The sequence below is a fragment of the Canis lupus genome, chromosome 20, assembly GCF_003254725.2.
Source record: "Canis lupus dingo isolate Sandy chromosome 20, ASM325472v2, whole genome shotgun sequence".
Classification (NCBI taxonomy): Eukaryota; Metazoa; Chordata; class Mammalia; order Carnivora; family Canidae; genus Canis; species Canis lupus.
The window spans coordinates 6,045,125-6,060,238 of record NC_064262.1 but is presented as its reverse complement, the minus strand read 5'-3'; the positions used below and the strand labels follow the sequence as shown (position 1 = coordinate 6,060,238).

At 43.2% G+C, this 15,114-nt stretch overlaps 1 protein-coding gene across 2 annotated transcripts in view; it reads right to left on the bottom strand.

Moving 5' to 3' along the window:
• Window positions 1-3,003: 3,003 nt before the first annotated feature.
• Window positions 3,004-15,114, bottom strand: part of TMEM40 (transmembrane protein 40) — a 46,091-nt gene continuing 33,980 nt past the window's right edge. For both annotated transcript variants that reach the window (XM_049097660.1, XM_049097661.1), the window contains one exon: window positions 3,004-6,264. In XM_049097660.1, the coding sequence (XP_048953617.1) occupies window positions 6,227-6,264 (38 nt within the window). In that variant the 3' untranslated portion in view covers window positions 3,004-6,226. The remainder of the gene's footprint in view (window positions 6,265-15,114) is intronic.

Sequence of the window (15,114 nt, the reverse complement as noted above, 5' to 3'; positions counted from 1 at the left end):
AGAGATTGAACACAAGAAGGGGGAGCAGGAATGGGAGCAGGAAAGGGAGAAGCTTAATCCTCGCTGAGTGGGGAGTCCAATGCGGGGCTCGATCCCAGGACCCCAAGATCATGACCCGAGCTGAAGGTAGACACTTAACTGAGGAACCCAGGTTCCCCTCTGCAAGTCTTCAGATTGGCTGAGACCCAGTACCCAGGAAAGGTAAACTCATACTAGGAAGAGTTGTCCCAGTCAAGATGAATTGCTTCTTCTTCCAGGTCGAAGAGGTCTAACTTAATTAACTTGCCATAAGTGGCTGGTGGGGCTCTCTGAAGGATAGTGCCAAACTGATGGCTCCATGTTGATCTTTGTTGCTGGAAAAGTGGACATCCAGCAGCAGTAATACGTAGATCATTCTTAGTGAATGCAGGACCTTTATTCCTGCTACATAGATTCTTCATTATGAGTCTTTTAAGCCAAAACTGGGGTGGCAGACTGCTGACCTGGCTGAGTCACTCTGCCTGCTTGGTTATTTAGCACCTCTTTCATGATGGATGCTCTCTGTTGGATGTCAACATATGATGCAAGATCTTCACACTTTGTGCCCATTCCCATGAGTCCACACATAACCTTCTTTCCCAGACCGCCTTGTCCCCAGTCTTTCAATATTTATCCTTCCTGTTTTTGCCACTGCCCATAGTCTGTATTTATTCTTACCTCAGGCTACTTCTCCTGTCCACAGAGTGGGTGCCCAAAGCCCTACCCATTGGTAAGATTCCACCTCATTTATTGTCTTTAAAGGTCACCTCCGGGTGACACTGAAATGTAGCTGTCCTCCACTTTCAGCTTATGCCCACCTACCAAATAGATCTATCTGTGAATCAGGCTTAGCCTTCTCCCTCCTTATCAGGTGGTCATAGGGAGCCCCATGCAGCCTTCATGTTGTTCCCTTCATGTTCCCTTCATGTTCTCCCTCCTTATCAGGTGGTCATAGGGAGCCCCATGCAGCCTTATAGTTGTTCCAGCTATAAGATCCCTCAATGCTCCATGGTCAGGTGCTTCATCTCTACCAGTGCCCACCCCAGGAGGTGTTTCTCAAATGGCAATAATTCTCTGTTGCAGATTGAATGGCTTTGCTCCAGAATGCTATGGGTCTAGATTGTGTTTATTTCACTGGGCTTGCTGTAAACACATGGTACCTTTTCCCACCACAGATACATCGAATACCGTAAGGTCTTCTGGGCCATATAACCCTGGAGACAGAAAAGCCTGCAGTCCAGCCTGGATCTATTGCAAAACTATTTTCTGGGCCAGACCTGCTCAAAAGATGACAGTCTTCCATGTCATTCAAAAAATAGATTGGATTCCTATTCTCAAGTATAAAATACACTGACTCCAGCCTGCAGAAGCCTACCCGGTATTATGCTTCCTTCTGAATGGTGGGAGGTAACAAGATGCAATCACATGTTCTGTACTTTGAAGGGGCTGTCCCAGCATGCCCCAGACCGCTCTCCAAAAACTACACTGATGTGGTGAGCCCCTAAAACTTAATAGGGTGAATTGCCTATCCTCTAGATTCCTTGAATTCATGTAGAGTTTATCTCCTACTCTCCAGAGACATGCATATTCTTCCAGTCCTATAAACACTGTTTCACTAATAGAGTGAACCAATGTGATGTTTTGCAGGATGTCCGATGGTCCAGTCCCTTCAGCCTTTATTATGACAGAGAGCACGAGAGAGAACACAGCCCTCAGGCAGATCATAAATGTGTATCGTAGTCTGCCCTACATAAGAGTGAACTGTTTCTGGCCTTTTTCACGTTAGAAATGGAAATGTATGTATAAGCTAGATCAACAGTTGGATACCATGAACTTAAAGCGATATTACTCTGTCTAGCAAAGCTGCCTCACCCAACACAGCAACTACACTTTGGGTTACTGTTTGGTTTTTGCGTGGGGTAGATTAGTGGATTAAAAGGGGGATAGATGGTGACCACTACCCCTGAATCATTTAGATCTTATATAGGGACTTACCAAGAGAGTATTCTCAGGCCCATTTTTAAATTAAGAAATGAAGCTTCCAGGGTTATAATAATTTATTGTAAAACCCCCTGCTGGGGATCCCTGGGTGGCTCAGCGGTTTAGTGCCGCCTTCGGCCCAGGCTGTGATCCTGGAGTCCCAGGATCGGGTCCCATGTCAGGCTCCCTGCATGGAGCCTGCTTCAACCTCTGCCTGTGTCTCTGCCCCTCTCTCTCTCTGGGTCTCTCATGAATAAATAAATAAATATTTTTTAAAATAAAAATAAATAAATAGAACCTCCTCCTTTGTCAAATCTGTTTGGCTCACAAGCTTTTGCACTTAACCCTATGAGAGACCCAGCCCACGGTTGTAATTAGTTAATTTAGGAAAGTAAAAAACAAGATCTGACTGGATTGCTAAATGTCCATGCACATCTACCATGCTTTTTGTAAGAGGTTTTTCTAACAAGCCTAACTTTGGAATCAGATGGGGCCAATTCCGCCTAATTTCTTAAGAGTGGGAAATCAAACTTAGTTGAGAAAGTTTTGTTAGTTTTTATTCCTGGCAGCTTTACACATGAGCTTTATTTCCAAATGCTGTATGCCAGGATGTTTCCTCATTTGACTTTTCCAGGATCGTGATGGAAAAAAAAAAAAAAAAGAGGGAAAAGAGTTGCCACCCAAAATTAAACTATTCCCTTCGCTATGGAACAATGCAGCATGAGGCTTCCTGGAGCAGGCAGTAATTTTCTTTGTGCAAATGACTGAAACAGCCAGCCCCAGAATACGCTACTTGCTGTGTCTTCTTAGGCAAGTCATCACATGGATCTCAAATTCCTCAGCTCTACAATGGTAATAATAATAGTTTCTACCTCAAAAGATTGCAGGGTCTTGCTCAATCATGAGTCCCTAAAGTACCTGACACAAAGTAGCATTCAATGAAGGCTGCCTGGCTGGCTCAGCCAGTTAGGCATTTGGCTTTTAATCTCAGGTCTTGGTCTCAGGGTCATGAGTTCAAGCCCCACTTTGGGCTCCATGCTTTTTTTTTTTTTTTTTTAAGTAGCATTCAATGAATATATGCAGAATCAATGAGTAAATTGTGAAGACTAAATGCGATAACACATTTGCACAGCACATGGCAAACATTAGATTCTATAGTGGTAATTTGACAATGTATATTAAAACCTTAAGGGTCTCCTGGGTGGCTCAGTAGGTTAAGTGTCTGCCTTCAGTTCAGGTCATGATCTCAGGGTCCTGGAATCTAGCCCCATGCCTGGCTCTCTGCTTGGTGGGGAGTCTGCTTCTCCCTCTGCCCCTCCCCCTTCTCCAGTTCTTTCTCTCTCAAATAAATACATTTTTTAAAAATTATTTTATGATAGTCACACACACACACAGAGAATGAGGCAGAGACACAGGCAGAGGAAGAAGCAGGCTCCATGCACCGGGAGCCCGACGTGGGATTCGATCCCGGGTCTCCAGGATCGCGCCCTGAGCCAAAGGCAGGCGCCAAACCGCTGCGCCACCCAGGGATCCCCTCAAATAAATACATTTTTTTAAACCTTAAAACACACAGGTTTTTTGACTCAATGATTCTGCTTCTAGAATTGGATACTTAATCTGAATAATTTTAATAATTAAGATAATTGATAAATAATAGTGGCAATCTTACTTAGATAGTAATTAAAGATACACCAGAGATTTAGCATATGAGATTGCTCCTGGAAAAACCACCTAAATGTCCATCATATTTTGGCAAGGATTCTCTATGTGTGACACATAGACAGACTTTATAAGGTTATACACTAGAGCAGTGGTCCTCTAAGTGTGGCTTGTGGGCCAGCAGAATCAGTATCACCTGGGAAAACCTACTTATTTTTTAATTTTTTACAGATTTTATTCATTTATTCATGAGAGACAAAGAGGCAGAGACATAGGCAGAGGGAGAAGCAGGCTCCCTGAAGGGAGCCCGATCCAGGACTCAATCCCAGGACCTCAGGATCACAACCTGAGCCAAAGGCAGACGTTCAACCACTAAGCCACCCAGGCATCCTACCTGGAACTTATTTAAAATGTAAATTCTTGAGCCCCATCTCACACTTACAGAAATTCTGGAATGGGGCCCAGCAATCTGGGTTTTAACAAGTATTCCGGGTGATGCTGTTTACATGTTCAAGTTTAAGAATCACTGCTCTAAGTTGTTACTAGAAATTGTTTCTTTGTGAGTGGGAGTATTTTAATGTTCTTATATTCTCTGAAGTAAGCATTACACTGCCAACTAATAGAAGAAAGATACCCAAAACAAGAAAAAAAAAAATAAAAGAAGAAAAGTAAACTAATAAGTGAAAAGGGAGGGAAAAAATTAAAAAATGGAACAAAAAAATGGAACAGAAAAAAAAGCACTCCTACCTCTCCAATGTTTTTTCTTCTCCCTCCCCCCTTTATTTTTACCCCTACACCAATGGGATGGTATTTATTTACAGACTTGATTAGTGTCCAGGACATTTTGCAGCTGCTTTTTTTTTTTTCTCATTTAATATGTCACAGGAGCTTTCTGATGATGTCATAGGCATTGGTATCATTTTTTAAAATGGAGGCATTAATTTTACTTTGTTCCCCTGGTCATCTGTTTCCCTGTGTGTGTGTGTGTGTTTTAAGATTTTTATTTATTTATTTGAGAGAGAGCGAGCGAGCGAGCATGGGCAGAGGGAGAGGAAGACTTCCCAACAAGAAGGGAGTACATCTCTGGGCTCCATCCCAGGATCTTGGGATAGATCCCAGGACTCTGAGATTATGACCTGAGCCAAAAGCAGACACTTAATTGACCAAGCCACTGAGGTGCCCCTCCCTGTGTTGTTTTCAGTTTTTGCCATCATAAATAATGCTGTCACCAATATAAGCACATACACCTCTTCCCAGATTTCCAAATTATGTCCTTAGGATAGGTTCTTAGAAGTGAGGTTGGGGGATCTCTGGGTGGCTCAGTGGTTTAATGCCTGCCTTCCACTCAGGGGGTGATCCTGGAGACCCCCATAGATCGAGTCCCACATCCGGCTCCCTGCATGGAGCCTGCTTCTCCCTCTGCCTGTGTCTTTGCCTCTCTCTGTGTCTCTCATGAATAAGGAAATCTTTAAGAAAAAGAAAAGAGGTGAGGATGGTGGATCAAGGGAAGGATAGAAGCATTTTATTTTATTTTTTTTATTTTATTTTTTAAAGATTTATTTATTTATGATAGAGAGAGAGAGAGAAGCAGAGACACAGGAGGAGGGAGAAGCAGGCTCCATGCAGGGAGCCCGATGCGGGACTCGATCCCAGGACTCCAGGATCACGCCCTGGGCCACAGGCAGGCGCTAAACCACTGAGCCACCCAGGGATCCCCAGATAGAAGCATTTTAAAGACTCCCGTTGTGCAAGACTGCCCGTTTCCCAACAGTGAGACATATGATTTATATGATTTGAAGTAGTATGGATAATTAATGGAGAAAATAAGTTACTTGTTTAAATTTTCATGTCTTTGTTTGAGACAACAGTTTCTCCTCTTTCAGAATAAACTCATATTTATCCTTTCGTAAATTGGGTTGGGGAGGAAAGCTCTGAACTTCATCCCAGTAACATCCTTGAGTCTCAAGTTTCTTCATGTGCTACATGGAATGATACCAGAATGATTTTGAAATTAAGTAAGATGAGGTATGGGAAAGCTCCCACAATGTATTCTGCATATGCGTGTCACCATTACCCTACTTAGCATGAGATTTACGTATTCATTATAAAACCTTACGTTTTGTCAGCAATCCAGAAAACCTTCACCACAACCCAAATCTTGAAAGCCTTCTTCCTTTGGGGCCTGGTGCCTTAGAAGGCTGTGGGCAAATTCCCCTCTTAATTTCTTTCTTTTTTCGAGAAGAACACTGGGATGCGTTTGCAGCCTTAGCAGAAGGGCCCTTGGTCAGGGCCTGAGGGTGTCCTTATCTGACACTGGCGAGAAACCCAAGTTGGCGGACGAGAGAGTGCAGCCTCCCCAGGCTCAACCTCGCGTTTGGGAGAAGAGCCCGTTCGGAAAGGTCAGAGGCGCTCTTAGACCCAGCAGAGACGCTTCAGGTACCAGAAGCCGACCCAGGGCCGGCCTGGCAGGTGCAGGAGCCAGAACACATCAGTTAACGACTCTCAGCAAGTTTTCCTCCGCGATGTTTTTCCCGTTGCTAGGAAACCTCTTGTCGCCGCGGCCCGCTGGTTAGCGCTCCCTCTTGTGTCCACATGCTGCAATAGCACCTGCAGTGGAGCAAGGAGCAAAGGTTGCTTTTGTTCCTAGTACAGTACTCGATCTAGAGCGTTGTTATTGTGGAATGTAACACAGAGAAAAGTATCCAAGATAGACACACAGGTTGAAAAGTAGTTACAAAGTAAGCTCTCGTGTAACAACCACGACCCAGGTTAAAAAATAGAACACTAAAAAAAAAAAAAAAAAAATAGAACACTGCCAACACCTCAGACCTCTACACGCCCCCCACTCCCCTGCTCAATCACACTCCTCCTATAGATTAAACACTCTCCACGCTTAGGGATCTGTTCATAGTTCTATTACTGTTTGTGTATCTGTAATCAATATAGCTTTAGTTTTGTCTACTTGGAAACTTGATGTAAGCAAAACCATATGACTTTATTCAATGTTATATTTGTAAAAATATATTATTTTTGTATTTCTGAGGGCCATCTATGTTGTTTCATGCAGATGTAGTGTGTTCATTTTCATTGGTGTATAACATTCCAGGATATGACTATTACTACACTTGGTCCGTTCTCCTGTTCATGGATATTTGGGCTGTTTCCAGCCTGGATAGCTTAGATAGTGCTTAGATTCCAGCTTAGATAGTGCTGCTGCTGTGTCCATTCTTGTACATGTGTCTTGCCACAAACACGCCAGCATTTCTCTGGTTACATATCTAAGAGTGAAGTTGTTGGACTACAGAATGTGTATATCTGGCTTTATTAGACAATGCCAAACGACTTCCCAAAGGGAGTGAACCAATAAATGTTCATTCCCAATGCTTGTGGGGCTACAGTTAGTATCATCAGATAATTCATTTTTACCAATCTGGTGGGTGTGGAGTGGTATCTCATTGTTATTTTGTTTAATTTATTTTTTTCTTCATTTATATTTAGTTTAATTTAATTTGTTTAATTTATTTCCTGATAATTAATGAGATAAAGCATGTTTTCATATTTTTATTGGCCAGGTGCATTTCCTCTTACTCAACGTGTCTACTAAAGTTTTTTTGTTGGGGGCACCCTGGGTGGCTCAGTCAGTTAAATGGTTAAGCGTCAGCCTTCAGCTCAGGTCATGATCCCAGGGCCCCCCATAGGGGTCCTTGCTCAAGAGGATGCTTACTTCTCCCTCTGCCTGCCCTTCCCCCTGCTTGTGCTGTCAGATGAATGCAAAATGAAATCTTAAAACAAATTTTATTTTTGTCCATTTACTTTTGAGTTGTTTGTGTTTGTAGCAGAAATCTCTAGTTCCTGATCTTGGCTAATCTCTGATTTCAGCAGCCATTGTGGTGATCAGATTTTTTTTTTTTTTTTGACATAATTTCAGACATAAAGAGAAGTTGCAAGAATATCCCCTTCATTAGATTCTCAGATGTTAACAATTATCACATTTATTTCATCTTTCTCTCTGTAAGTACTTTTCTTTCCTGAATTTAAGAGCAACTTGCAGAGGTGATGCTTCTTTATCCTAAATCCTTCCGTGTGTGTTTACTGAAAACAAGGATGTTTCCCTACATAACCACAATACAATGATCAAAGCCAAGAAACTGACAATGATACATTAATAATGTCTTAATAGTGGCACATTAATAATGTTTTATCTGCAAATCTTATTCAGATTTTGCCAGTTGTCCCAATCATGTCCCTTATAACTGAAGAAAATTCAAGATCATGTTTTTATTCATTTTTTATATCTCTTCAGCTTTGATTAATCTCTGAAAGCTCCTTTCTCTGTCTTGTAAACATTGACACTTTTGAAGAATGTGGATCAGTTATTTTGTAAGATATCCCTCTATCTGGTTTGTCAGATATTTCCTATGATGAGATTCAGTTTATGTACTTAGGCAGGAATATCACAGAAGTGATGTTGTTTTCCAAAGCATCGTTTTAAATCCCAAAATCAATCTAATACGTTGTTCACTTATTCCTTTAGAGACAAGAGACTGTTGAATATAAGATTAGGGATTTTAACATCGTAAAAAGTGAAAAGATGAGCCATGGAGTGAGAAAATATCACCAAAACATACACATTTAGACATCAAATATTAAACCTAGGGTAGAATCAAAGATATATCAAGAATTCTTACTATCGGGCAACTCCCTCAGGTCCCCTCACTCTCTGGGAGCTTTGTACTATTACTTTGCTATCGCCCAATAAACCTTGCTTTGCTGCCCACCAAAAATAAAACAAAACAAAACAAAGAAAGAAAGAAAAAAAAAAGAAAAGAAATAATTTTTTACAATCAGCAGGAAGAAGGCAGACAAGCAAAAGAGAAAAAATTGATTAAAACTTGGGATCCCTGGGTGGCGCAGCGGTTTGGCGCCTGCCTTTGGCCCAGGGCGCGATCCTGGAGACCCAGGATCGAATCCCACGTCAGGCTCCCGGTGCATGGAGCCTGCTTCTCCCTCTGCCTGTGTCTCTGCCTCTCTCTCTCTGTGTGTGACTATCATAAATAAATAATTAATTAATTAAAAAATAAAAAATAAAAAAAAATAAAACTTGATCCAGCTCTTCCCCAAAAGATACTAAATATGTAAAAAACCGCTCAATTTCATTAGCAAATGGGAAATGCAAATTAAACACAATTGGATAACATTGTATGCCTAACATATTGACTCAAATTAAAAGGCCATCTATGGGGCAACTGGCTGGCTCAGTAGGTGGAGCATGTGGCCCTTGATCTGGGGTCATAAACTCAAGCCCCACATTGGGTATAGAGATTGCTTAAATAAACTTTAAAAAAATCTTTAAAAAATGAAATGAGCTAAAATAAAAAACTGTTAGTACCAAGTGTTGGTGAGCTGATAGTGCCACTGGATGTGCCAGAGGGTAATGAGTCAACCTACTTTGGAAAAGAGTGTTGTTTAAACTAGGAAAGCTCAGGGGCACCTGGGTGGCTCAGTGGGTTGAGTAGCTGCCACTAAGGGGCCCCAAGTAGAGCTCGAGGATCATCCTAGATTCTTTTCCCTTTACTTCATTCATTCATTCACTCATTCACTTATTTATTGGACAAACTCAGAAGCTAGTGGGGGGGACAAATATGGACATAGACAATCCTCATCCTGGGTGTCAAGAGCCACAACCCCAGGGGTGCTGGAGGTGGGTGTAGAGTTGAAGACATACTGTGGCTTAGACCTTTAAAATGTCTTCAAAGTCACCCTTCCTCTCTGATCCTGTGGCCACTGATACCCCCTGCCTCTAGTCTCACCCTGTTTATCTTGGCCTTCTGAGAAGCTAGCACGGGAGTGGATAAACTATGGAAGGGTTTTATTAGGCGAAACACCCGGGCTAGAGAACACGAGGAGGGAGTGAAAGGCTGGGAGAGCTGTCAGGCTGTGATGTACATCGAGCCCCAGGTGAAGAAGGAAGGTTGGGTGGAAGGTTCTGGTGTGCCAGGTTGTCTAAGGAAGGTCTGGTAGATATCAGGCGGTCCTGTGTCTCTGCAAACCCCTTGTGTTAAGTCATCGGCTGGGAGCCCATGGGAAGCATGGCCTTGATGCAAACGAAGAGGACAACAGCCCTTTGTCAGTTACAACCCCTGGAGTCAAGGTCTGTAAAGCTCATTTTCTTGAACCCATGACCCCCACTGAGGGATCTTTCTAAAATACAATCTCACTGTGCCATTTCTAGCTCAAACACCTTCCATGGTTCCCCAGTGTCCTCAGCCTAAATCCTTAAAATCCCTAAATCCTTATCCTGGCTCTTAAAGTCCTGTTGGGGGAAAAAAGGGACAGTTTACGTTGTGTGCTCCATGGCCCACTAATCCTCACTCTTATGCACAGCCTATATGCCTCAACCATACCAGACTGACTACCTGTTGCTTTCTAGATGTATATCCTCTTTTATTCCCATATGCCTTTGCCCACACTGCACCCTCTGCCTAGAAACCTTTCCTTATGCCTCTCCATCAAAACCTAGCTCAATGTCAAGTGCTTTCCCCAGCTTCCCAGGTTCAGTCAGCAGCATCCTTGGCTCTATCTCTGGTCTAGGCCCACATCCTCTGGAATAGACAGAGGATTCCTGTGACTGTGTCAGAAGAAGGAGGCAAACAACTGCCACTGTCCTCTCGGGCTTCTCTCCTATCTTCCCAGAGCAAGCTGGCGTCTACGGCCTCAAAATATTCTCATATTCCCATCATCTCTCCAGTGGTTACAACAGAAATCCACTGCACAGATTCCAGGGCAACCAGAGATAGAAGCCCATCCTGATCCAAGTGCTTTCTCCCTCCCTCCTCCACTTGCAATCCTGCCTTCCTGGTCTTAGGATTTAATACTTTATTTTTAGACCACACATTGGACTGGGAATCTGCTTGACGCCTGAGGTGTAACCAGACCCTGGGCTGGTGCTGGCCTTGAGCTCTAGCTGGGCAGAGGAGCAGTGAGAAGGGCCAATGGCAGTGCTGGGGGCTGGGGCCCCAGGGAGGCAGCATACTAAGGCAGATGTACCCTACACTAAAATCCAGAGAGTGGGGGCTTTCTCCCAGTACCTGAGGGGGGGCTCCAACAACCTGACCCACCCAAGCCCCTCCTTTGACAACGGGGGCTCAGAGAAGCCAAGGTTAGCAGAGGCAGACCTGGGCCTCAAATCCTGTTCCCACACTGTAGTCAGGCTGCCCCCAAATTGGACAATGATTGTGTCCTTGCTCTTTGTCTCCCATTTTGTGTGTACCTCCAGCTTAACACTATGGAAAGCCCCCTTGCACAGATGGCCTGCAGGCCAGATACAGTTTTGTTTAGCCACAGATAATTTGCATTTTTAAAAAAAATTGTGGTAATATACACATTACATATAATTTACCATCTTATCCATTTTAAGTGTACAGTTCAGTGACATTGAATACTTTTGCATGTTGCACAACCATCCCCAGCAACCATCCCCAGAACTTTCTCATCTTCCCCAACAGAAACTATACCCACCAAACAAAAACTTCCCATTCCCCTCCCCCAGACAGCCCCTGGCATTGGCCTTTCTACTTCCTGTCTCTATAAATCAGGCTACTCTAGAGACCTCATATAGGTGGAATCACATAGTATTTGTTCTTTTACAACTGGTTGATTTCACTGAGGATAATGTCCTCAAAGTTCATCCATGTGGTAGCACATGACAGAATTTCCTTCCTTTTTAAGGCTGAATAATATTCCATTTATGGAAAGACCACATTTTGTTTATCCATTCATCCACTGATGGACACTTGGGTTCCCTCTAGCTTTTAGAATTGTGAATAATGTTGCTATGAACAAGGGTGTGCAAGTATCTCTTTGAATCTCTGCTTTCAGTTCTTTGGGATAGGGACACCTGGGTGGCTGGGTGGTTGAGCATCTGCCTTCAGCTCAGGTCATGATCCTTGGGTCCTGGGATTGAGTCCTGCATCGGGCTCCTGTCAGAGAGCCTGCTTCTCCCTTTGCCTTTGTCTCTGCCTCTCTCTCTGTGTCTCTCATGAATAAATAAATAAAATATTTTTAAAAATTCTTTGGGGCAATATGCCCAAAAGTGGACTTACTGGAGCAAATAGTAATTGTACTTTTAATTTTTTTTAAAGATTTTATTTATTTATTCATGAGAGACACAGAGAGAGGCAGAGACACAGGCAGAGGGAGAAGCAGGCTCCATGCGGAGAACCCGACGCGGGACTCGATCCAGAGACTCCAGGATCACGCCCTGGGCTGAAGGCGGCGCTAAACCCCTGAACCACCCGGGCTGCCCTACTTTTAATTTTTTAAAGAGATTTTATTTATTTATGAGAGAGAAAGAAAGAGAGAGAGAGCACAAGCAGGGGGAGGGGTAGGGGAAGGGGGAGAAGCAGACTCCCTACTAAGCAGGGAGCCCTGGGATCAGACCTGAGCAGACAGCAGGTGCTTAACTCACTGAGCCATCCAGGCACCTCTTCTAACTTTTTAAGGAATCATTTTCCACAGCAGAATTTGAAAATAAAAAAAAGTTAGGGGATCCCTGGGTGACTCAGTGGTTTAGCGCCTGCCTTTGGCCCAGGGCGCGATCCTGGAGTCCCAGAATCGAGTCCCACATCCGGCTCCCGGCATGGAACCTGCTTCTCCCTCCTCCTGTGTCTCTGCCTCTCTCTCTCTCATAAATAAATAAATAAATAAATAAATAAATAAATAAATAAATCTTTAAAAATAAAAAATAAAAAAAAGTTAGTTGCCAACAATAAAAAAAAATCTGGCTTCTGTTGAGATCAGAGATCTGACATCACTGGTCCTGAACCAGCCTCATTGAACCCCCAGGAGAGACAGCAGCCCTGCCAGGCAGTGCCCTCTCCTCAGAGGTCTGGGATGTCGCTCTGTGGGGCCCTCTCCTGAACTTCTTGGTTGTCATTACTCAAACCTCTTTCCTTTGTTCCTCACCCTAGGTGGTAGCTGCTTTGCTCTGTTAGGCACTGTGATACCTCAGTGGCCCCTTTTGTCTTTTCAATCCTCCTGTGCCTATTAACATATCCCCTATATTAGCTCTCTCTCTTGAACCTGGTGTGGTCCCATTTTCCTGCTGGCTCTGGATACCACTCAGCTGTTGTTCCTGGCTGACACCTTCGGCCAGGTTATCAGCTTTCCTGACCTCCTCTCCCAGGCTCCTTGTTTTTCTGCAACTGGCTGACTTGGCTTGCCTGACTTAAGAGAGCAGATGTATGCCCCTGCTCTAATCAAGTAACTTCCAATGAGATGCTCTTATTGAGGGACTCCTGGGAGGCTCAGGTGGTTAAGCATCTGCCTTTGGCTCAGGTGATGATCCCAGGGGTCCTGGGATCGAGCCCCGCCTCAGGCTCCCTGCTCAGTGAGGAGGCTGCTGCACACTCTGCTTGTGCTCTCTCTTTCTGACAAGTAAATTTTTATAAAGATGCTTTTATTGAGCACCTACTATGTGCCAGAGACTGTGCATAAGACTTTATGTATCAACTATACTCAAATAATAAAAGCAGACACAAAAACAAACAAAAAGGATTATCTTCAAATAGGAGAATATGGGATCCCTGGGTGGCGCAGCGGTTTAACGCCTGCCTTTGGCCCAGGGCGTGATCCTGGAGACCCGGGATCGAGTCCCACGTCGGGCTCCCGGTGCATGGAGCCTGCTTCTTCCTCTCCCTCTGCCTGTGTGACTGCCTCTCTCTCTATGTGACTTTCATAAATAAATAAATAAATAAAATAAAAAACAAATATGAGAATATAAACCTGAAAAAAATCTCCATAACAGGGTTTTAATAAAATTAATTATTATAATATATGAGACATAAAACTAGGCATCTAATAAAAATCTGTATGGATGATCCTTTAAAAATAAAGACCTTATGCAATTATCTCATGTGCTCCTTGCTGCAACACTGTGAGGTGGGCACTGCTGTGATCCCCGCTGTACAGATGAGGATAGTGAGGCCAGGGCAGAGAAGAACTTGGCCAAAATCCCAGCCGGGCAGCAGCAGAGCCAGCCACAAGGACCCAGCATCTCACAAAATGAGGTTAACCACATCGTCCTCAATTCTGTAGGTTCATATTTCTATCATGAAAACTTTCATTCTCAAAAAAAAAAACAAAAAAACTTTCATTCTCTTCATGTTTGATAAATACCGGATCTAGCTTCCTGTCTCTTCGTTTTCTCATCTCTAAAATGGAGATCATGACACATGCTACCTCACAGGGTTTCAATGAAGATGAAATGATACGATGTCTATCAAGAGCTTAGCTCCACAGCCAGCAAGTAAGAAGTATTGAACAGATGTTAGCCATTGATATTATTACCTAGATCTGGAGGGATTACTATGCAAAGCATGAAAAGCACAGTGGCTGGAAATGCTGCTTATGGAAAAATCCTTGTTATATGGTGGAAAAATCCTTATTCTATGTGCAAGAGAAAAGGGCCCAAATAAAAATAAATAACTCCTGCACTAAAGACTCACAGGAAACACACCCAAATATTAATTGTAGTTGATTTTGGGTGCTGGGATTTGGGGCAATTTTTTTTTCTAATGTAAATGTTAAAAAGGAAGCACTGTACTCTTCAAATTTATCTTCAGATGTAATACAATCCTACTACAATTCCCACTGGCTTCTTTGTGAAGTTGAGGAGCTGCGTCTTTTTTTTATATATAATATTTATTTGTTTATTCATGATAAACAGAGAGAGAGAGAGAGAGAAAGGCAGAGGGAGAAGCAGGCTCCATGCCAGGAGCTCGACGTGGGACTCGATCCCGGGTCTCCAGGATCACACCCTGGGCCGAAGGCAGGCGCTGAACCGCTGATCCACCCAGAGATCCCCGAGGAGCTGCTTCTAAAATTCGTGTGGAAATGCAAGGGACCCAGAACAACAAAACAGTCTTGAGGAAGGGGAGTAAAGGTGAACCTTGCCCTGGACATCCATGTCAAGGCTGGGCTCAGAGCCAGATGTTGAGACAGCACAGTTGTGAGTATCAAGAACATTCCCTGCTCGGAGGTCACTATTCTTCTGAAATGAAGTAAGCTTCACTGAGAGAGGTGCCTTAGAACCAGAGTAGAAAAAAGAGAATGTAAAAGTGCTTGTAAACTCTCCAGTTTCATGGTTTCTGAAAGATGATTTTTTCACCAGACCATGGTCATTTGAGGAAAAAGGACACGCAGCAAAATTTTCAGAAAGTTTCGTTTATTCATTTAAAACCTTTTCTTTCTAATGCTTGCTTTTTTGATGTAAAACTATTCTTTCTTTTATAAAATGATGCTGATGGTTGATGTCCTTTGTTGTTATTATGGTCTTCAATTAGCAAGGGAAAGAGTTGGCCACCCTCCTCTGACTTTTTAATATATTTACTTATTTACTTGAGAGAGAGCACTTACGCAAGTGGGAGTGGGGGAAGAGCAGGGGAGAGGGAGAGAGAA